The 24,503-nt window shown below is 45.5% G+C and overlaps 1 protein-coding gene across 4 annotated transcripts in view; it reads right to left on the reverse strand.

The window, feature by feature from the left end:
• ELP2 (elongator acetyltransferase complex subunit 2) overlaps nucleotides 1-24,503 on the reverse strand; it is a 121,539-nt gene that overhangs the window by 83,131 nt on the left and 13,905 nt on the right. For 2 of the 4 annotated variants that reach the window (XM_073332469.1, XM_073332467.1), the window contains exon 5: nucleotides 23,000-23,077. The exons of 1 other annotated variant lie outside the window; for it this stretch is intronic. In XM_073332469.1, the coding sequence (XP_073188570.1) occupies nucleotides 23,000-23,077 (78 nt within the window). Of the gene's footprint in view, nucleotides 1-22,999; nucleotides 23,078-23,216; nucleotides 23,311-24,503 lie in introns of those variants that run through there. One more of the 4 variants, XM_073332470.1, reaches the window with a different exon arrangement.

Here is a 24,503-nt window from a genome sequence, read left to right on the forward strand (position 1 = left end):
TTGTTGCTCCTGGCCAACTGCGGGGCAGTGGGTACTGACCTCCTCCCCCCAGTATGGCCACGAGGCCTTGGCCTCCAGCTGCAGGGCTTCAGCCTCTGGCCCCTGGTTCCAGCTGTGTGGTAGCAGGTGCTGGCCCCCTGCTCCAGTCTCAGGCTCCGGCCATGTGGCCCCAGCCCCTGGCACTGATCCTCTGCCCCAGCTGCATGGCAGCAAGCGCCGACCCACAGCTCTGTTCCCAAGCTCCAGCCACGCGGTTGTGGGAGCTGGCCCTGGGTGCCAACCCCTGGCCTTGGCTGCACAGCAACAAGTGCTGGCTCCAGTCACACAGTGGCGGGCGCTTATTCCTGGCTCCAGCCATGCAGCCCTGGTCTCTGGCTCCCAGCACTGTGCAAGCTACATGTTACTAAATTTTGTACCACACCAAGTAAACTGACTGAAATAATTAAAAACAGAATTATAGCACAGATGATAATATAAGGACAAACCACTAGATGCCTCTCTAATGTATTAGGATTCTTTGAACACAGCAGAATAGTGGATAAAAAAAGGTGGGAAAAAATTGGGACTTTCATAAATTCCTTGGCAAAGAGTCAACAGATTTTGTTTTAATGGAAAATACACAGTTATGAATTAAGAAACTAATTACTACAATGGATGACAATCTGGCTACAAAACAGAAAATGGGCACTGGAATAAGTGGTCAGTTTTCATCATGACAATAGGTTAAATATAACCTATAAAGCTTTTTAAAGTTTGTTCATTTTTTCAGCTTGAGATTCAAGATCATGAAGAGCCACTTCTAATTTATTTGTCAGAACCCAAGTTACTAGGATTGGTGAACCAACAGCTTGATCCATTATGGCAGTTCTTATATTAGTAAGGGGTGATTAGGCTGCATGGCAAAAGGACTTGCCAAGATCTGTGAGCACTTGAGGGGAGTTGTTCTGCAGTCTTAGGGATCCACAGGGTAACAACTCTCCCACAAATTCTCAAGGTCCAGGAGACCAGCTCAGAGAAACTCTTTGCTCATAGGTCAACCAGTGAAGCACTGAATCATATAATTTGCTCTTCTGTAACAGTTTTTTTTAATTAAGGGTTTTCTGTTGTCTTCTCGTAGATGACTTACTGGGCAGAGAATGTTCCAGTATCAATTCTCCAACAAAGCAATTGATGCAAGATTAGTTATGGTTATGGAAAAGTTCATAAAAAATTAACATCAAGAAACATTCAAAATTCCAAAATCTATATAAATCAGTTTTAACTGTCACACGCCAGATGATTTCTTTGCTGGAAAGTTCAAAGAAATTATACTCAACAAAAGAATTCAAGAGTAATTTTTAAATGCCTCTAACTCAAGTTAACTAGCTGATTACTTGTAATTTTTCAGAAATGTCATTCTGCATGCAAAGAGTAAGTACTACAAAATTTGGGCAAGATGCAGATGTCAGCACAGCTTTGTCATGGAGGCACCATAATGGCTCCATAGATTTATCAAAGACATTTTGTCCTCTAAAGTTTTAAATTCTTAGTCATCTCAGTCTGTCACATTAACTGACTGGTTCTGGCAAACAGATCAGCAGTGAGCCTTAAGGATGACATTTAAGTTACCTGTAGGTTTCAGAGTTAACCTTCATATAAAAAGGGGCAATCCAAGCCTCTGTGGTATTGTTTCAGATTCAAGCAGACAACACAACTAACTGCACCAGTTTAAACTCTATTCAAGTTTTCAAGGTTTCCTCAACCACCAACATAGTGAGAATTTTTTTTTAAGATGACTTTGGATCATAATGATAGATTTTGAACATTAATTATTGCAGCACAGACCAAACCATTTATAACTAGTATTCAAAAATTAACAAATTAATAATTTTTCATCATCGTATGCCTGAGCTTTTGATACAGTCTAGAGCAGTGGTTCTCCAAGCCGGTCTGCCGCTTGTTCAGGGAAAGCCCCTGGCGGGCCGGACCGGTTTGTTTACCTGCCGCATCCGCAGGTTCGGCCGATCACAGGTCCCACTGGCCGCGGTTCGCCGCTCCAGGCCAATGGGGGCTGCGGGAAGGACGGCCAACACTTCCCTTGGCCTGTGCCGCTTCCCGCAGCCCCCATTGGCCTGGAGCAGCGAACCGCGGCCAGTGGGAGCTGCGATCGGCCGAACCTGCGGACGCGGCAGGTAAACAAACCGGTCCGGCCCGCCAGGGGCTTTCCCTGAACAAGCAGCAGACCGGCTTGGAGAACCACTGGTCTAGAGGCAAGTCAGTTTTCACACGCCCATACCCACAAAAAAACAAAAACAAAAAAAAACAAAGCATTTCTTTATCCATTGGTTTTAAAAATAATAGACTTTTCCCCTTTTTAGAATTTTTGGGATATTTTAAAATGCTTATACCTCAATTAACAGATTTATATGAAAATTCATTCTTTACCTTTTGAGGAAGTTCTTTAAGCTGTGGAAGATATGCTATATCATTTCCACATAAAAACAATGTTTCCCTGCTTTTAATACAAATTTAAACTCAGCCTTAACTATGGAAACAAAAGGGTACCTTTATAATAAAGCAAAATGTTTAATATCCAGTTATTTACATTTCAAGGTTAAGCCTTACATAGAATATCACCTTTAGAAAGGGCTGATATTAAAACTCAGCACAGTAAATTCTGAGTTTCATTTTTAAACTACTATTATAGGTTTGCAAGTTTTATTTTAAATCTTGAAGTCTGAATCATTACTTCTCATTTATAAACACAGTGCTATACTGATATATTTCTCTAGGGAACTATAAAGAGAATTTCTAATATGTACACCACCATAATAAACAAAGAACTAACCTATTGCTTCACAGCATGAATTTTAGGACAGCATTATCCTGACTAATATGCAGCACAGCCCCTTTATTATTTCTGACAGTAATTCAGACTACAGGTCACGAATTTATTGTAATTTTCCAGCCTTGTAAACTTAATGTCAACAACCACCTTCTCACACATCTAAGGAAAAAATGTCTATTGAGTCAATATTCAGAATGAAAATGGAAATATTGCTTTTCATATTGCACTGCCTTCAGGGTATGACAGCATTTTCAAACTACACGATGTATTTTGTATATAGTTCTAGAAGATTTGAAAACTTCATAAACCAAACAAATTGACTTGTCTGCTCTGAAGGCATTACAGTAAAAAAAAAAACTGTCAGAGTTAAACAACACATAACTAGACAGCTATGAATATGCCTATACTTGTCCCATTAAATGCGTCATACATAGGGCCCTACCAATTTCACAACTGTAAAAAAACATGTCATGGATCATGAAATAAGCCCTGCTCCGTGAAATCTGATCTCCCCAAAATAAGCCAAGCTGGGGAGGGACAGGATTTGTCCTTCCCCTGCATGGCTGTTATGGGGAGAGGTCAGACCCACCTCCACAGACAGCGCAGAAGAGGGTGGTACACCCTCATTTATGTGCTGCAGAAGCTCCAGAACTGGGCCCCAGACTGTGACCCTCCACAGCTCCTGTCTGGGCTCAGGGCCTCCAAGCTCTGGGGCTTCCGCTCCCTCTCCCCCATGGCTCCTGCCCGGGCTGCTGCTCTCCCTCCCTCCACGGCTCCTGCCTGGGCTAATCGCGCCCAGGCGCCAGCTGGGACTCAGGGCTTCCACCCCCTGCAGCTCCTGCTTGGGTTCAGGGACCTGGGCTGGGGGATGCCACCGCCCACAGCTCCTGCCCAGCTCAGGGCTGCCCCCCGCGGCACTTGCCCAGGCTCAGGACACCCAAGTTCCAGGAATGCTGCTCCCACACCCCGTGGTTCCTGCCGGGGCTGGGGGCAGCCAGTCTCCAGCCAGGACTCAGGGCTTCCACCCTCAGTGGCTCCTGCCCAGGGTCAGGGCTGCCGCCTCCCCGCCCCCCCACAGCTCCTGCCCGAGCTCAGGACACCCAAGTTCTAGGGCTGCTGCTCCCTTCTCTCTCCCCACACCCCCATGGCTCCTGCCAGGGCTAGGAGCACCCAGGCTTCAGCCAGGACTCGGGGATGCCAACCCCCTCGCAGCTCCTGCCTGGGCTTGGGGAGGCCACCCACACCTCCCCACCCCCACCCCAGGACTCCAGCTGGGGCTCGGTGTGCACAGGCTCAGGGCTGCGATCCCCAAGGGCTCCTGCCTGGGCTCTGGGCCGCCCAAGTTTGGGGCTTCCGCCCCCCTTCCCTCCTCCTCTGGCTCCTGCTGGTGCTCGGGGCTTCCACCCTGTGGCTCCTGCCAGGGCTAGGGCACCCATTTTTCAAACATGGCACAGGTCCCATGAGCCCATGTGTTAATCCACCACTGGCCCTGACTAGCAGCTAGGAGCCTCCCAGTTGGGGCACACACAGCAACACTGGGGAGATTGGACGTACCTGGGGGGGGAAGGGGGGGATAGCTCAGTGGTTTGAGCATTGGCCTGCTAAACCCAGGGTTGAGAGTTCAATCCTTGAGGGGGCCATTTAGGGATCTGGGGCAAAAATTGGAGATTGGTCCTGCTTTGAGCAGGGGGTTGGACTAGATGACCTCCTGAGGTCCCTTCCAACCCTGATAGTCTATGATTCTACCTCCGGGAGCCTCCTCTAGCTGCAGGAAACGCTGCAGAAGTGAGCATGACAATCCTGCAACCCCCATACAACAGCTTTAGGACTACCCCTGCCCCACAATACCCTTTTGGATCACGACTCCCATGGTTACAACACCGTGAAATTTAAGATGTAAACATCTGAAATCATTAAATTGACCAATTTTAAGACCCTGTGGCCGTGAAATTAACCAAAGTGAACCATGAATTTGGTAGGGACTTATTCATACATGTTCTGTGCTATACTAGGCACTGTTGGATTGCGGTCTTCATGCAACAGTTATACAGCGTATGCCTAGCCATGCCCTGATGCAGTCCCTTACATGCATGGACAGAAAGTAGTTTATACCTTATTCACCTGAGGAAAGAATATCTGCTGGCAGCTTCTTCTCACAATGCAAAATGGCTGACATTTTAATTATCTTATCAAAGAATCTCTTCCCCACTGAACATTCAAGGCAATTTTGGGAGGGCCTCTCTCTCTGGATTATTTTCCTAGTATTTCAGAAACACCTGCATTCATACTAACACACTCACTACTTCTATTAAATACTGGGAGGTGCTCAGATACTTTATATGGTCCCCATTACTGTAATATGGTCATTTACCTTGTCTAGTAACTGGAGCTCTTCAAGATGCGCGGTTCCTAAGTGTATTCCACTCAAGGTGCACATGTGCTCCTTGAACCTTAGACAGGAAGATTTCTGCTACCGGTGTCTCTTGGACTATGCCGGGGAGGGCAAACTACAGCCCGCAGGCTGGATCCGGCCTACGAGCCATTTTAAGCCAGTCCAAAAGTTATGGCCGGGGCGCTGCGTCGGGGGCCGCACCACGCGGCTCGGCCCCGCTCCAGCCGGGGCGCTGCGTCGGGGGCCGCACCACGCGGCTCGGCCCCGCTCCAGCCGGGGCGCTGTGTCGGGGGCCGCACCACGCGGCTCGGCCCCGCTCCAGCCGGGGCGCTGCGTCGGGGGCCGCACCACGCGGCTCGGCCCCGCTCCAGCCGGGGCGCTGCGTCGGGGGCCGCACCACGCGGCTCGGCTCAGCCCTGCTCTGGTGCTCCAGCCGGGACGCTGGGTCGGGGGCCACACCACGCGGCTCCCGGAAGCCGCAGCACGGCCCCGTGGCTCCTAAGTGCTCCAGTGAGAGCTACAGGGGTGGTGCCTGCCAATGGGGCAGCGTGCAGAGCTACCTGGTCACGCCTCCAGGTAGGAGCCGGAGAAGGGACATACCACTGCTTCCAGGAGCCACTTGAGGTCAGCACTGCTCAGAGCCTGTACCCCTGAGCCTCTCCCCATGCTCCAAACCCCTGCTCCAGTCCTGATCCCCCTCTTGCTCGCCAAACCCCTCAATCCCAGCCCTGAGCACACTCCTACACCCCAAACCTCTCATCCCCAGCCCCAGCCCCGAGCCCGCACCCGCAGCCGGAACCTGCACCTCTTCCCACACCCATGCCCCAGCCCTGATCCCCCTCCCACCCTCCAAACCCCTTGGTCCCAGCCAAGATCACCCTCCCATACCCCAAACTCCTCATCCCTAGCCCCACCTGAGGGCCCTCACCCCCAACCAGAGCCCGCACCCCCTCCGGTACCCCGACGCCAATTATGTGAGCATTCATGGCCTGCTCTATCACAGCCTTTGGAAGGACCTGCAACAAAAGGGAAGCAGGGCAGGTAGTGGAATACAGATAGGAACCACACAGCTCAAAGAATTCCAGTTACTCCACAAGACAACCATATTTCACACTCCATAAGTATTCCACTCAAGGTGATTCAGAAGCAATATTCATCGAGAAGGAGGGTACAAGGAACTATGCTGTGCCACAGATTGGAGGCTGTTCCACTGAAAGATATATTTGCTACAGAAGCTTGTATCAGGGCATAATGCCTAGTAAACGTGGGCACAGAGCCCCAAATTGCTGCTTTATAGATTTCTAGGAGAGGGACATCTCAAAGCAAAGCTAGTAGTCTGGATTCTAGTCAAGTGGGCCCTTATACCTTGCAAGAGGGGGGTTGCTATCAACTCCTACTAAAGCAGGATGCAGGGCAAAATCCATTAGGAAAGTCTCTGACAGGATACTGCTGAAGGGAAACAAAGGAGACAAATAGTTTAGGGGATTTCCAGAAGGGTTTTGTCCTCTGCAGGTAAATGCCACGGCTTGATGGACATCCAAGAAGTGTGTAGCTTCCCATCCTCTCTGGTGGCATGGCACTTCAGATAAAAAAAAAAAAAAAAGAAGAAGACAGGTCAACGAATGACCTGCTTCACATGGAATTCCATCATCATTCAAGAGATTAATTTAGGATGTAACCTCTCAAGGAAACCCTGTCCTTATGAAAAACCTTGTAGGGCAGGTGTGCCATAAAGGGCCTCCAGCTTAGCTGCCTTTCTGGCTGAGGTTCTTGCAACCAGAAAGGCAACCTTCATAGACAGATGAACAAAGGAACATGAGAATAAAGGTTCAAATGGAGCTTTCATTAATGCTGACAGGACTAGATTGAGATTCCATATCAGGGTAGGTTTCAGTACCAGAAAAAAGGTTCTGACAAGTGCCTTGAGAAACCATGCTGTAGCAAGATGCGCAAAGAACAAATGGCTGTCCACTGGAGGGTGAAAGGCGTTAATAGCCTCCACATGCACTTGCAAGGAGCTGATAGGCAATCCTGACCTTTTCAGAGAGAAGGCAGTCCAGAATAGTGGGGATCTGGAAAATGCTGGTGAACCACAACTGCCTCAGCCACTGAGGAGCAAGTAGGATTACTGACTTTATCTTGTTTTCCTCAAGACTTGAGGTAAGAGAGGGATGGTATAGGAACGTGTACATCAACAGCTTCAACCACTATAAATAATGCGTCCCAGAAACACTCTGGAGCAGTAGACCGGGCATTTATTGTTTTTTGGGGGATGCAAAGAGATCTCACCATTGGAATCCCACTATTTGAATATGCTCTGTACCACTGAGTTATGTAGCTCCCACTCATGGTCTCTAGAGAAATGTCTGCTGAGACGTCAGCCACTCTCGGAAAGAGCACTGCCAAGCTGGTGACTTGACGGTAGAGGCACCAGTTCCAGATACTAACAGCTTCTGTACCAAGAAGGGTGGACCTTGCTCCTCCCAATTCAGTGATATAATAAAGTGCTGTCATGTTGTCTGACATGACTTGAAAGTCCAGGGTCTGATAAACAGTAGGAATTGTTTGCAGACTTTCTGCACTGCCCACAGTTACAAGACATTTATGTGCAATTGGGATTCTTGTTGGGTCCAAGTACGTGTTTATCCAGGCAGCCTACCCATCTTAGTAAGGAGGTGGCTGATCAAACTTTTTGTGAGTGGGAACGGGACAAACGTAACCCTTCACACACACACACTGTTATCCGGTTTTCCCACAAAGTAAGCAAAGTCAGAACTCTGTGGAGGAGCAATAACAACATTGGGGGGAAAACAGACAGTATAGTCTCATCATATGGTGATTACACTCTTTTCATTCCACTAGTATCTCTAGAGGATGTTAAACAGAAGCTACCAGAGTCAGACAAATTTTAAATCAGCAGGTCCAGATAACTGCCTGAGGAGCTTGCTGGACCATTAATGTTTATTTTCAGTAAGTCCTGGAGCACCGAAAGCTAAATGTTGTGCCAGTTTTGAAAAAGGGCAAGAAAATGGAGCAGCTGACACAGGACTCTATTAATAAAGAATTAAATGAAAGTAATGTAATTAGTGAAAATGAACATGGGTTTACGGAAAATAGATCCTATCAAACTAACTTACTATTTTTTTTTATGAGATTACAAGTTTGTTTGGTTGATGAAGGTAATAGTGTTGACGTAATAGACTTCGGTAGGGTGTTTGACTTGGTACCACTTGACTAAATTAGAATATAAACTTAACATGGTGCAGACACACATAATTATGGATTAAAAACTGTCTAACTGATAGGTCTCAAAACTTAATTGTTAATGGGGAATGGTCACTGAGTGGGTGCTTCTCCAGCATGGACCAACAGGAATCATCAGTTCTTGGCCTTATACTAATTAACGCTTATCGATGTCCTGAATGAAAATATAAAATGGTCACTGATAAAGTTTGCAGATGAGACGACAAATTGGTGGAGTGGTAAATAATGAAGAGGACAGGTCACTGATACAGAGAGATCTGGATCACTTGGCAAACTAGGCACAAGCAAATAATATGCATTTTACTATGGCTAAAAGTAAATGTATACATTTAGTAACAAAGAAGGCAGGGTCATACTTATAAGTTGGGGGACTCTATACTGGGAAGCAGTGACTCTCGAAAATTTGAAGGTCACTGTGGATAATCAGCTAAACATGAGATACCAGTGTGACACCTGGCCAAAAGAGCCAATGCAATCCTGGAATGCATAAACAAGGGAATCTAGAGTAGGAGTAGAGAAGTTATTTATCTCTGCATTTGGCACTGGTGCTACCACCAATGGAACACTGTGTCCAGTTCTGATGTCCACAATTCAAAAAGAATATTGAAAAATTGGAGAGAGTTCAAAGAAGAGCCACAAGAATAATCAAAGGGTTAGAAAACATGCCTTATAAACTCAAGTAGCTCAACCTATTTAGCTTAACAAAGAAAAGGTTAAGGGGTGACTTCATTATAGTCTAGAAGTACCTACATGGGGAACAAACATTTAATAATGGGCTCTTCAATCTAGCAGAGAAAGGCATACCACAATCCAATGGCTGGAAGCTGAAGCTAGACAAGTTCAGACCAGAAATAAGGTACACATTTTTAATGGAGTAATTAACCATTTTGGAACAATTTACCAAGGTGAATTCTCCATCACTGATCATTTTTAAATCAAGATTGGATGTTCTTCTAAAAGATATACTCTAGAAATTATTTTGAGGAAGTTCTGTTATGGGCAAGACCTGTGTGATATAAGAGGTCAGACTAAATGGCCTTGGAATCTGATGCGTATTTAACGATTCATTTGTTCTCTCGCTAAATAGATCATCGCCCTCAAAAGGCAGATCCTCACAGTGAATTGGACTTCTTTGAGAATCTAGAGGATTAGAACCATGAAACTCATCTCATAACTATGGATATTGCCATCGAGCTGGAGGCTGTATCTGTTGCACCCACAAAGCCTGGGGCCAATCTGGCAGGCAAATTTACCTTTATCAACAATTGCTTAGAGCTGAAGTTTATCCTCAAGTCAGTTTCTTAGTGAATTCAGAGAACTTACTGTAATTAATAAACTAATAATTTGATAATAAAGGTTGATACTTCACTATCCGGAACTGTTATACTTGCCAAAGTGAAGTTCTTCCTCTCAAAAAGGTCTAGACATTTAGCCTTGTCTGTGGGTTTAGATCTGGGTTGGTAGTTACTTGTTCCTTTCAATGACAGCCTGCACCACTAAAAAGAGTATGGAGCAAGATGTGAAAATAAGTATTCTGTCCCTTTCCATGGTACAGAATATTTATTCTCCATTCTTTTCAGAGTGGGGGTGCAAGTACCTGGAGTATGTTAGACCAGTGGTTCTCAAAGCCGGTCCGCCACTTGTTCAGGGAAAGCCCCTGGTGCGCCAGACCAGACGTGCTGGCCGCTCTTCCCGCAGCCCCCATTGGCCTGGAGCTGTGAACCACAGCCAGTGGAAGCTGCGATCGGCTGAACCTGCGGACGCAGCAGGTAAACAAACCAGTCCGACGTGCCAGGGGCTTTCCCTGCACAAGTGGCAGACCAGCTTTGAGAACCACTGTGCTAGACAGTCTCAGCCAGTTCTAAAGTGGCCTCATTAATAGGCAGTGCCACATTACTGGAAGCAGCACTCTGGAGGATATCAAGCACCTTATAAGAGTGCCCTGTATTTCCTCCAGGGGAATCTAGAGCGTGCATGCGATTCTCAAGAGGTCATAAAGTCATCATGTGGTAATGGCAAGGCAGGAGTGACGGCCTCATCTGGTGAGAACAATGATAATCCTACAGAATTGGGTGGTTCTGGCTGTTTGGATTGCTCCTCTTCCTCAGCGTGTTCCTGGGCAGATTGAGGTTCTCCCCCAGGTAAAGAAGCCTGTCCTGACTCCCAATGAGACCTCGCATATTTGGGATGTCTCACACAGATCCCATGAGCCCTTGCACTGGCCTTATTTGGGTCCCTGGGGTGATCCCCCTGGAGGAGGATACCATCAATCCCAAGTCAGGTAGCCCTACCTGTGAGAGTGGGAAGTTGCCCATGAGATCCTGGAGATGCTATCAGGGCTGATCTTCCACCTTGATAAGGCTGGTGAAACCCTCTCCTTGATTCTGGACTCACTGAAGGAGAATGAGGCTTCTGTCAGTGGGCAGTGCTATTGGCATCGGTGGTCTCATTATTCCTTGGCTAGTCAATGGTACCAGACAGTGGCTAACCAAAGTTGCAGGGACATCCTTGGTTAGACCAGATCTGATAGTATTACTGATTCTTGGCCTGCACAGATTAGCTGTTTTCAGTACTGATCATTCCTTTTCTTTGAGCATAGGTACAGTCTGTGTAGGAAATGTCCACTGTCTTCTTTCCCTCACCAGTATCAAGAACGGTGCCATCCATTTGGCTGTGGATGGCTTTGTGACATTTGTGGTTCTCAGTGTCAAGAAACCAGAACCATGCCTTTTGTGAGCTCCTGACCCACATGGACCAGGGAGTGGAGTCTCAGCCAACTTTGAGGGTGTCAAAGAGGAAGTCCAGTACTTGAAGACTTGGTGGGAGATTTTTCACATTTTTTGTGAACGTTTGCTCCTGCCACCTAATGTCTGCTGTATTTGGAAGAGTCTGCTGAGCAGTCCCTGAGCCTGAGACCAGGTGCATCTGTGCAATGCACAGGGAGGTCTGATGGGTGAGGATTGGACTGCAGTCTCATAGACATTAAGGTCAGAAGGGACAATTATGATCATCTGCACAATGCAGGCCACAGAATCTCACCCACCCACTCCTGCGATAAACCTTTCACCTATGTCTGAGCTATTGACGTTCTCAAATCATGGTTTAAAGACTTCAAGGTGCAGAGAAGCCTCCAGAAAGTGACTCGTGCCCCATTCTACAGAGCAAGGTGAAAAAGCCCCAGAGCCTCTTCCAATCTGCCCTGGAGGAAAATTCCTTCCCGACCCCAAATATGGCAATCAGCTGAACCCTGAGCACGTGGTCAAGATTCACCAGCCAGATACCCAGGAAAGAATTCTCTGTAGTAACTCAGATTCCACCCCATCTAACATCCCATCACAGGCCATTGGGCCTATTTACCATGAATAGTTAAAGATCAATTAATTGCCAAAATCATGTTATCCCATCATACCATCTCCTTCATAAACTTATCAAGCTTAACCCTGAAGCCAGATAGGTCTTTTGACCCCACTGCTTCTCTTGGAAGACTGCTCCAGAACTTCACTCCTCTGATGGTTAGAAACTTTCGCCTAATTTCAAGTCTAAACTTCCTGATAGCCAGTTTATAACCATTTGTTCTTGTGTCCACATTGGTGCTGAGCTTAAATAATTCCTCTCCCTCCCTGGTATTTATCCCTCTGATATATTTATAGAGAGCAATCATATCTCCCCTCAGCTTTCTTTTGGTTAGGCTAAACAAGCCAAGGTCCTTAAGTCTCCTTTCAGAAGACAGGTTTTCATTCCTCGGATCATCCTAGTAGCCCTTATCTGTACCTGTTCCAGTCTGAATTCATCCTTCTTAAACATGAGAGACCAGAACTGAACACAGAATTCCAGATGAGGTCTCACTAGTGCCTTGTATAACGGTACTAACACCTCCTTATCTCTACTGGAAATACCTCGCCTGATGCATCCCAAGACCGCATTAGCTTTTTTCACAGCAATATCACATTGGTGGCTCATAGTCATCCTGTGGTCAACCAGTACTCCAAGGTCCTTCTCCTCCTCCGTTACTTCCAATTGATGCGTCCCCAGCTGATAACTAAAATTCTTGTTATTAATCTCTAAATACATGACCTTACACTTCTCACTATTAAATTTCATCCTATTACTATTACTCCAGTTTACAAGGTCATCCAGATCTTCCTGTATGATATCCCGGTCCTTCTCTGAATTGGCAATACCTCCCAGCTTCATGTCATCCGCAAACTTTATTAGCACACTCCCACTTTTCGTGCCAAGGTCAGATATAAAAAGATTAAATAAGATTGGTCCCAAAACCGAACTCCACTGGTAACCTCCCTCCAGCCTGACAGTTCGCCTTTCAGTATGACCCGCTGTAGTCTCCCCTTTAACCAATTCCTTATCCACCTTTCAATTTTCATATTGATCCCCATCTTTTCCAATTTAACTAATAATTCCCCATGTGGCACGGTATCAAACACCTTAGTAAAATCTAGGTAAATTAGATCCACTGCGTTTCCTTTGTCTAAAAAATCTGTTACTTTCTCAAAGAAGGAGATCAGGTTGGTTTGGCACGATCTACCTTTTGTAAAACCATGTTGTATTTTGTCCCATTTACCATTGACCTCAATGTCCTTAACTACTTTCTCCTTCAAAATTTTTTCCAAGACCTTGCATACTACAGATGTCAAACTAACAGGCCTCCAGTTACCCGGATCACCTTTTTTCTCTTTCTTAAAAATAGGAACTATGTTAGCAATATTCTAGTCATACGGTACAACCCCTGAGTTTACAGATTCATTAAAAATTCTTGCTAATGGGCTTGCAATTTCATGTGCCAATTCCTTTAATATTCTTGGATGAAGATTATCTGGGGCCCCTGATTCAGTCCCCATTAAGCTGTTCGAATTTCGCTTTTACCTCGGAACTGGTAATATCTACCTCCATATCCTCATTCCCATTTGTCATGCTACCATTATCCCTAAGATCCTCATTAGCCTCATTAAAGACTGAGGCAAAGTATTTGTTTAGATATTGGGCCATGCCTAGATTATCCTTAACCTCTACTCCATCCTCACTGTTTAGCGGTCCCACTTCTTCTTTCTTTGTTTTCTTTTTATTTATATGGCTATAGAACCTTTTACTATTGGTTTTAATTCCCTTTGCAAGGTCCAACTTTACTTGACTTTTAGCCTCTCACTTTATCCCTACATGTTCTGACCTCACTAAGGTAGCCTTCCTTGCTGATCCCTCCCATCTTCCACTCCCTGTATGCTTTCTGCTTTTTCTTAATCACCTCTCTGAAATGCTTGCTCATCCAGCTTGGTATACAACTCCTGTCTATGAATTTTTTCCCATATCTTGGGATGCAGGCTTCCGATCGCTTCTGCCGCTTTGACTTGAAGTAATCCCAGGCCTGCTCTGCTTTTAGATCCACAAATTCTTCAGTCCAATCCACTTCCCTGACTAATTTCCTTAATTTTTGAAAGTCAGCCCTTTTGAAATCAAAAACCCTAGTTGCAGATTTATTTTTGTTTATCCTTCCATTCAGCTTGAACTGAATTAGTTCACGATCATTTGAACCAAGGTTGTCCCCTACAACCATTTCTTCTATGAGGTCCTCGCTACTCACCAAAACCAAATCTAAAATGATATCCCCTCTTGTTGGTTCAGCAACTACTTGATAAAGGAATTCATCAGCTATCGCATCTAGGAAAATCTGAGCCCTATTATTATTACTAGCACTTGTCCTCCAGTCTATATCTGGGAAGTTAAAGTCTCCCATGATCACGCAGTTTCCATTAGTATTTACTTCATTAAAAACATTAAAGAGGGCTCTATCCATATCCAAATTAGATCCTGGCGGTCTATAGCACACCCCAAGCACTATCACAGGGGACAGTTTTCTTCCCCAATGTGATTTTTGCCCAGACGGACTCTGTCTTATCCATTCCATCATTTCCTATTTCTTTACAGTCTACCTCATCATTGATATACAATGCTACTCCACCACCTTTACCTTTATTTCTGTCTTTCCTAAACAGCACATACCCTTCAATACCCGTAGCCCAGTCATGACGACTATTCCACCATGCTTCTGTTATCCCTAGAATATCTGGTTTCACTTCCTGCACCAGTAGCTCTAGTTCCTCCATTTTGTTCCCTAGGCTTCTCGCATTGGTGTACAAACATCCTAATTTTTGCTGCTTGGCCTCGCTCACATTCTTTACCCAATTAGGCACGGACATTCTACCACCAGTATGACCTAGTAGATTGGACATAAGGAGGAAGGGCAGTGTGGATACCATTCTCCTACCTACGGCTGTATCCTTTCTTACTTTGTTTTCTTCCCTCTCAATGCTAAAATCTGGTGTGGAGATTACCTGGACATCTCCCAACCATCTCCCTCAAATTCCTAGTTTAAAGCTCTCTTAATCAGTTGTGCCAGCCTCCATCCTAGACGTCTATTTCCTTCCCCACTCAGATGAAGTCCATCAGGAATCTTCTAAGTCTGAAGTCACAGGCTTGACAAGTTTGCCAAGAAAAGGACCGTCAGATATTATACTCAGTAGGCAGACAGAGATGTGTGTTGTGGAGGTTGATGACCAGGAAGGCAGGCTAGGCAGATCTTAGAGTTTGGGGTCTTGGGTATGCTACGCAACCCTGTATAGGGGACGCTGGGGTAGGTCAGGTTTTTCTCCAGGCCCCTGTACTACTAGAACGACACTGTCTAAACTGAAAACTATTAATTTCTAACTTGTTAAACAGGAATTCCAGCTCACTCTGTGAACGCTGAGGAAGCACTCTTCTTTTCGGAAGGTGGGACGAGGAGATGCCGTTAAATTGACTGAAATACAGATTACCAAATTCTGCATACCAACCTAAATGCCAGATCTAAGGAATAATGTTTTGTGAAAGTATGAGTTGAGCTCCAAGTAGCAACTCTACAAATTTCTAATATTGGATTACGTCAAAGATAAACCGCAGAAGCAACTTTGGCCCTAGTCAAGTAAGCCCTTCTGGAAGAGGAACAGAGGTGTGTGTTATAAAACTTTTCAATACACAGTCTAAACCACTTAGGTGTGGGAATGTGAGTACCTACCCTTTCCTCTTTTCCCCATAAGGAACAAACAGTCCAGATGATTTCCTGTGTTACTTAGTCCTATTCAAACAAAAGGCTAATGCTCTCCTAGCATCCAGTGTGTGTAGTTCACTTCACCTGAGTGACAGTGTGGCCTCGGAAAAAAATACTGGCAAGTTTATGGACTGGTTAAGATGGAATTCCATTATCATTTTGGGGAGAAAATTTGGGAGTATATGAAAGATCACTTTCTTTGTGAAAAACTATAGGAGAATGGCCAGTTATGAGAGGTTCCCTGGTCCATTTTCTGGGAGGGCAATGGCAAGGAAAGGTATCAAGCCAGTAGTAGCCTGATTCCAGATCAGTGTCAATCTAAGGCAGTTTCCAAGGCAACAAGAACAACCTGGTTAAGCAAAAAGCTCAAAACTGTGTGACACATTTCCAAAGCGAACGAGTAGCGGGTTCTATGGGGAGGTTCTCATATCTCCAGAGAGGACTGCGTAGGTAAGAAAATAGTTTAGACTTACATTTTTCTTTTTCTTTCCTGGAGGAGGGGAAGAAGGAAGAGGAACCAGACCCACCACATTATACTTCTTTCCTTTACCCTAAATCACCAAAGATAACTTATCTGGTGTTGCATGAGGGTAACTAAATGACAGTGTTCCAAGTGTTTACCAGGAACCTAAGCCACCACTGTAATCATGGATCCAATAGGAACCAATGGCTCTAAGAAAGCATCAGGTGTCTTATCAGGCTTCTGATGAGTTCTCAAGCCTGGAACCAATTCAGGGAAGGATGACACTGGCCCTTAATACCCCTTTTGCTGTTGCTCTGACTTTTAAGCACAGACTCTTAATAGGGATGCTTTTGCACTTGAGTGTGCAAAATCTGAAGTACTGGATCCCTGAAATTTGCTCTTTCAGTAGAGGCATATGCCTGTGAGGCCAAAAGTTTATGCTTGGTCGGATTCATAATGAACAACACCTTCAGTTTGGCTCTAATTAAGGAAGGGGATGAGTAAGCTGGAAGTTGGCTAGCCTTTTTAGTCTCCTTAGGAGTTGGAACTAAGGCCAGTCTCCCTGCATTTGTAGATTCTGATGCTCCTTTCTGGCCCTCAGAGTAACAGGGCTGTATATAAAGCAACAAGGTAAATGACCTTCCTCAAACAAACCAAAACAATACATATCTCCAGTAGAAGCAAGAAAATTAGCAGGGTAAGAGGCACAACTCTTAAACTGCAGTTTCTTTGCCTTTGGTTCCAACATATAAGAAGAAAGGAATCATAGAATCAATCATAGAATCATAGAATATCAGGGTTGGAAGGGACCCCTGAAGGTCATCTAGTCCAACCCCCTGCTCGAAGCAGGACCAATTCCCAGTTAAATCATCCCAGCCAGGGCTTTGTCAAGCCTGACCTTAAAAACCTCTAAGGAAGGAGATTCTACCACCTCCCTAGGTAACGCATTCCAGTGTTTCACCACCCTCTTAGTGAAAAAGTTTTTCCTAATATCCAATCTAAACCTCCCCCACTGCAACTTGAGACCATTACTCCTCATTCTGTCATCTGCTACCACTGAGAACAGTCTAGAGCCATCCTCTTTGGAACCCCCTTTCACGTAGTTGAAAGCAGCTATCAAATCCCCCCTCATTCTTCTCTTCTGCAGGCTAAACAATCCCAGCTCCCTCAACCTCTCCTCATAACTCATGTGTTCTAGACCCCTAATCATTTTTGTTGCCCTTCGCTGGACTCTCTCCAATTTATCCACATCCTTCTTGTAGTGTGGGGCCCAAAACTGGACACAGTACTCCAGATGAGGCCTCACCAATGTCGAAGAGAGGGGAACGATCACGTCCCTCGATCTGCTCGCTATGCCCCTACTTATACACCCCAAAATGCCATTGGCCTTCTTGGCAACAAGGGCACGCTGCTGACTCATATCCAGCTTCTCGTCCACTGTCACCCCTAGGTCCTTTTCCGCAGAACTGCTGCCTAGCCATTCGGTCCCTAGTCTGTAGCGGTGCATTGGATTCTTCCATCCTAAGTGCAGGACCCTGCACTTATCCTTATTGAACCTCATCAGATTTCTTTTGGCCCAATCCTCCAATTTGTCTAGGTCCTTCTGTATCCTATCCCACCCCTCCAGCGTATCTACCACTCCTCCCAGTTTAGTATCAGCCGCAAATTTGCTGAGAGTGCAATCCACACCATCCTCCAGATTATTTATGAAGATATTGAACAAAACCGGCCCCAGGACCGACCCTTGGGGCACTCCACTTGATACCGGCTGCCAACTAGACATGGAGCCATTGATCACTACCCTTTGAGCCCGACAATCTAGCCAGCTTTCTACCCACCTTATAGTGCATTCATCCAGCCCATACTTCCTTAACTTGCTGACAAGAATACTGTGGGAGACCGTGTCAAAAGCTTTGCTAAAGTCAAGAAACAACTTGGACCAAACAAGGAACCGAATCAAGAACATTATTTAAAAGAACTAATTGAAATCTATCAAAACTAAGGCAGCATCACCTTTGGGAATGCAATGTGCTGACAAATCCAGGTTAGAGGAACCAGTGAGCTTCCCGGTCCATCTGCTACTGCAGTTGAAAGTAACTGAGGCAGTCAGGGGCCAGCCTACGCATGACCAAGACATTATACGCCAGGACAACCCCCCAAGTCCTGACTGAGATATGCCCTCAGCCACACAGGTCCTCTCCACACCTTCAAGGTATGATTACAACTATGCATTCTGGGCAAGATTTGACAGATATCCCCACAGTGGGCCCTTATAATTCAGGTGCTGCCAATTACTTTAAAGATGACATTATAGCTCGAGCCCTACGAACACCGATATAGGCAAACTGCACCCTTCACCTCATTAATACAAAGAAGTGTTCCTCCTGTCCTCAGGCCCAGTGGTGAAAGAGACCACATCTTTGGAAGCCATCATCGAAGGACACAGAGAGAGGCTGCATTTGGCAAGATATCTTCCCCACTGATTCTTGATATAATGTTGTTGGCTCTCCACAATCCTCACACCCTATCATGGGAATAACAATAAAAAAAATCAGCTTCCCCTCTGAATTCTGCCAATGTGTCTGCCTGCAGATGGCTAGCAACAAGTCTTCAGACCTGGGCAGACCAACCCAGCATGGACGTTTGAGAACATGGACACCTGCCTCCACGCCGGAACTACAACTGCCCCACAAATCTGCAGCCTGGGGTGAAGGCTCCGTATAGTCAAATCCATGCACTATTCAAGCCTGAATTGGCTATCCTGTGCATATACCTCCAAGGAAACCTGGTCAAGGGCTTATGAGCCGATCTCCTACTGGGACTCTGATCCCGTGGACTAATGGTCCTTGAACCAAGTGGAGATCAGGAACCAATATTCCTTACCTTTAATACTTGAACAGTTAGACTGCATTAGATCTGCTCGGCTATTTACTAAACTAGTATGTATTTGGGCAGGGGATGAATGGAAAACTGCATTCTGTACCCACTACAGTGACTTTGAGCATTTAGCGATGCCGTTTGAACTGAAGAATGCCCTGCAACCTCCCAGTATTTTGTTAAAGACAACATATTGGTCCAAGGTGTCTTAGAAATATCTATCTCAATGAGATACTCATCTCCTCAGGAAATCCCAAGAAGCACACTCACCACGTTAGAGCCGACCTAAAAGAAAAGTCAACACAGTCTTATGCAAAATTGGAAAAATGCGTTTTCGATCAACCCTCCATGGAGTTCCTACGGTTTATTCTATCCCCAGAAGGTATCAGGAAGGATCAAAAAAAGGTGGAGACCATTTGCAATTGGCCAAGGCCTCAGTAAACCTGCTTCTTAGGCTTCACTATTGGTGTTTCATCACAGACTTTTCAGAGCAATTAGCACCTGTGACCACCCTCATTTATAAAAATACCAGATTTATTTGGTCCTCCAAAACCCCAGCAAGCATTCAAATAACAAACTCATCTTCACCATTGCTCCTGTCCTGGTACACCCAGACCCCACACAAGCCTTTATCATGGAAGCTGATGCATCCAACATGACAATCAGGGCAGTGCTCTGTCACACATATAATCTCAAAGAGTCATTACATCTGTATACCTACTTGTTCTGGAAACTCACCACCAATGAGCAAAATTATGAGATCTTGGACAAGGAACTCCTGGCAATCTAAGCCACTTTTGAGGAGTGGCATCACTACCCCCAAGGAATGCAACATCTAGTACAGGTCTATACGGACCTCATAAACCTTGAATATCTACACAAAACCAGAGTACTGAACCAGAGGCAACTCAGATGACTTGTATTCTTCTCCCACTTCAACTTCACCATCACCTACCGCCCAGGGGCCAAAAATGGTAAGGTCAATGAACTATTCCAAAAGGGGGAATTATTATGTAGCCCCAGAAATACCTAGCCAGAAGCTGCCTTCCATTCTCAAGCCTCATAATTTACTGAATGCTGCCATTCACCAAGATCTAAGCCTAATCCATTCGGCTTCAAGGAAAGTGATCTTTCCCAAAGAGCTAAGGACAAGGGACATCATGACACGTGGGGTGGGATAATATATGTGACTGGACACACATCCCTCTAGAGCTTCCCACAACAGAGGTGACACATTTGGGACACCAACACTCCCCTAGCAGGGTATTTCAGTTACCTTATAACTTATCACTAACCCTCCTGTTTCTTCTGGTAATGCCGAACACAAGCTGTGATACAGGCTTAAGTCAAGTCCTGTGACTTGTATGCAAGTATCAACATACCAGGGTACAAACTCTTGAGCATTCTCCTGCCCAGGCCCTGGGTAGTCATCACCCTGGATTTTATTGTGCAACTCCCTGAGTCCAGTGGCCACACGGTAATCACAACTGTTGTGGACCAATTTACCAAGATGACACATTTCATCCTCTACATTCACCTACCTTTCTCCAAAGAAACAGCTCAGCTCCTAGCGAAATATATCGTCTACCTCCAGGGGCTCTTGGACTAGGTTATTTCAGATCGAGTCCCACAGTTCATATCACATTCCCAGCACAAGGCCCTCCAGCTACTTGGAGCCCACACTTACATCTCTTTAGTGTACCACCCATAGACAGATAGCCAATCAGAGAGGGTAAACCAAACATTAGTACACTACCCACAATGCTTTGTCAATTATCACCAGAGCTACAGGTCCACACTACTGTCCTATGCGGAATTTGGATATACAACATGTTTTCACCCTTGGATCCACCCACCATTACCTACAGCTTCCCCAAACCCAACAGTCACTGACTGGATTCAACAGATTCACCAGGTCCAAGAAGTGGTAAGAGGCTACTTTGAGGAAGCAAAGAAAGCCCACAGTGATATCGGACTGTCAGTAGCCAACTTTTTCAGTATGCCAAGAGGTGCAGCTTTCCACAGAACAACTCTGCGCAGACAGGCCATCCTACAAACTCCATCACCAGTTCCTCAGGCCATACCAAATCAGTTAACAAATCAACACAGTTACCTTCAAACTTTGCCTGTCTAGATCCCTCGAGTTACACCCTGTCTTCCACGTGTCGCTCCTGAAACCCTACATGGAGATCCATTCTCCCTAAACCTAACCTCCTCCCTCACCAGTACATGTCCCGGACTACAGAGAGTATGTAGTCCATGAAGTGCTTGACTGCAAGACAAATTGGAGCAAACTATGGTATCTCATTGACTGGAAAGACTATGGCCCTCAAAAATGGTCCTGGGAACCACCTGACCTCCATGCACCTCACCTTTCATAAAAACACCTTGGTCCAGCAATGCCATATGTGCACCCCAAAAGGGGGTGCGATGTGAGGTTCTGCAGGGATAGGACTGGAACCCAGGTCTGCGGGATGGCTAATGCCTCCATGCTGTTACCTGGCAGCTATAGTAGGGTGTCATGCATTACCACACAAATCCTGTGGAGATAAATACCACAGGAAGTACCACCTCGGAAGGCCAGGCTGACAGTTTCCCTCATGGCTAGACCATGCGCTGTATTTCAGCCCAGGAGGAGTTCCAGGAAGCATCTGTGCAACAAAACGGATCCCTGCCAGACGTAGCAATAGAAAATGCATCTCAGGTTGCTCCAACTCCTGACTCCCAACTCTGGCTCTGATCCCTGGCTTGTGTGACTCCTGACTCTGTCTTGTCTCCTGACTTCAGTTCTGACCCTTGGCTTGACTCCTGTCTCCAACCATTAAGCCTGATTCCTGGTTCTACTTGCTAGGCCAGACCACCCATGTCTTGCTCATAACATATTCCGCCCCCAATATCACTGGGCATACAACTATGCACGGGGAAAAACCTACTCCACAAACACTAAGCTCCATCCAGCCTCCTCCCATTCACAAGATCTTGGGATAGACAAACTCATAAAGGACCCACCAAGAGACTCAGCCAGCAGAGGCAGAGTCAAGCAGCTGCAGCAGGGACCATCAGACACGAAGGATGTTGTCAGCGCTACTTCCTACACCTGCTTCCCACAATTTTTACTCTGGACACTCTCTCTTTTACATTAATTTGGCAGTTTAATTCAATTCCCTCCCTCCCACCCTCTTCATCTTACTGCACCCCACACTCATATAGCTCTGCTCTTGTCCCACTTCTCCCTTACGCTATCCCCTTGCCCGCCTCATCTTCCTTTCTGATTGCCTTACCCCACTTCCTGCAACATCCCTTATCCCTTCCTATGTTTGTTTAGCTATTCTAATCACAACAAAACCCACCCCCCAAAATAATCATGAACTCACATGATATTTGCAGACAATCACACTGTTCACTGTTTGTGTTATATCTCTGCCACACAATCTTTTTCTGTCTTGTCTACTTAGATTGTAAACTTTGAGGCCAAGATTGTCTCAGACTCTGTATACAGTGCCTAGCACAATGGGACTCCTAGAAGCTACTATAACACAAATATCAGATAATAGTTAATAATAATAATAGAACATGACACAAAGTATTGGGTGATGTTCTATGGCCTGTGTTAGGCAGGAGGTTAAATGATTTAAATGGTCATTTTGGTCTTTAAAAAAAAAATTATGAAATTTATACAATTGCTTCAGGGTGCTACAGGTACTGTTCCTCCCTTCCAAAGGAGCTTAACTCCATCCTACCATTGCTGGGGTGCTTATATCTTGACCTAACTTTATGAATCTATAACTGACTTCTGCCTCAGATTGCAACTAAATTGACATATAATACATGCTCTATCAAGACTGTTTTGGAAGCACTACAACTAAGCAACTTTGTTCTTACTACTAACGTCCAAATTAAATCTATTCAGACGTGAAGCTCAGGGTGGTTTCTTTTTAATTTAGATATGATTATTCATATATTATGTGTATCCGAAATTAGCTAAATGAAAACACTGTTTTTCAAGGCACATCAACCACTGTTTTAAAAAATCCGTCATTTCTCCAGGACTAAGCGTTCAGGATATGTGGCTGTACTTACCATCACTGCCAGGTAAGAAGGATAAGCTGACATCCATAACAAATCCATTTCCAAATTCTAGGGTCTGAAGGCAGTTAGCTGAAAATTGAGAGTAAAGAATGCTGAACTCACTCTACCAAATTAATGTTGTAGGGGGAGACGGCAGCACACTTATGTTTTGGTTGGTTAACACTTTCCATTACAAAAAAAATCATGCACCCCACTTTGAAGCTGTTACCTCCATTGGTTGCAGGAAACATTTGATCTTTGGCAGGGGACCTCCATGGAATCAGGGAGGTGCCTTTTGCTGGCCCCAGTAAAATCCATTGAGATCTGAATTATAAGCTATTAAAAGTTATTTCCCACAGCATCTTATATTGTACAGTTTAATTTTAGCAGCACAACAACAGCAATGCATGTTCTAAATCCCTCTCTGGATGGGCCCCATCACTGCAGCATGCATTCACTGCACTGGGGCAGAAATTTAGCCCATCTTCTACCAGAGCAGCTGCAGAGGCAGGAGGACGAGAGAGATGAGCCACAGTTCCCCACCACCACCCTACAGACCCAGCAGTGGTCCAAATGGCTCAGCACCCTAAACTAAAGGCAACACTAAGGGAAGAGCTCCCCCATATATCAGGGGCAGGATTAGGAACAGATGCTCAGCCCTGCTGCTGCTAGAGTGTGGCAATGCGGGGAAAGACATGTAGAGAATTTAGAATGTTTGCGCAGGAAGATGGGGGGGTTGTTTTCTGGGGTGGGGAGTTCTGCTTAGGCAGTTCCCTGCTCATTTAGTCTAGGGAAGAAGTTATTTCTCTGAGGTGGTCAGGTTAAAGGGAGATCTCTTTGGATGAGAAATAGTGGTGCAGGTTGCCTGGGGTGGATGTACATGGGGCATGGAGAAGGTGACTAGTTTGAGAAAACTAGAAACCACCACCAAATAACCATCAAGTTTTGTACCTCAACATTTTGCTTGTATGTTATCTATTATTATTTGATTAGCTTGTCTATTAAGACTAAGTTCTTAGGGCAGAGATTGACTTTTTGTTCTGTGTGCACACAATGCTTATTACAATGGGGCCCTGATCTCCGATTGGGACCTCTAGGCTCTACATTACAAAACAAAAACCCACAACTGGGAATCAGGAAATTACAAGTTCTAGACTCACTCTTCTACCGATTGCCGCTAACAATTCTGTACCCTTCACAATCATTATTATTAAGCAAGGTGTCACTGAAAGGCTACATAAGCTGGGAATAGAAGATAGATCTCTAATATGGAAAACCAAAATCTCAGACATTTAGCTACACTAGTCTGCTACGCTGTCTGTAAAATCAGGCTACTCTTCCTAAGGTAAGCAACCCATCATTCCCAATGCAGAGGAGAGAGCAGCCAACCAATCAAGCAGCTCAATGCAGACCTTGTCTTCGAGCTGGCCCAGAATGCTACCTTCCTCCTTCTGAAGGCTTGGGAGGACAGAACAAACACCTAGCTTTCCCTGTGCCTCCTGGTCATTCTCTGCTG

The sequence above is a fragment of the Lepidochelys kempii genome, chromosome 2 (genome assembly GCF_965140265.1).
Source record: "Lepidochelys kempii isolate rLepKem1 chromosome 2, rLepKem1.hap2, whole genome shotgun sequence".
In the NCBI taxonomy this organism is placed as follows: Eukaryota; Metazoa; Chordata; order Testudines; family Cheloniidae; genus Lepidochelys; species Lepidochelys kempii.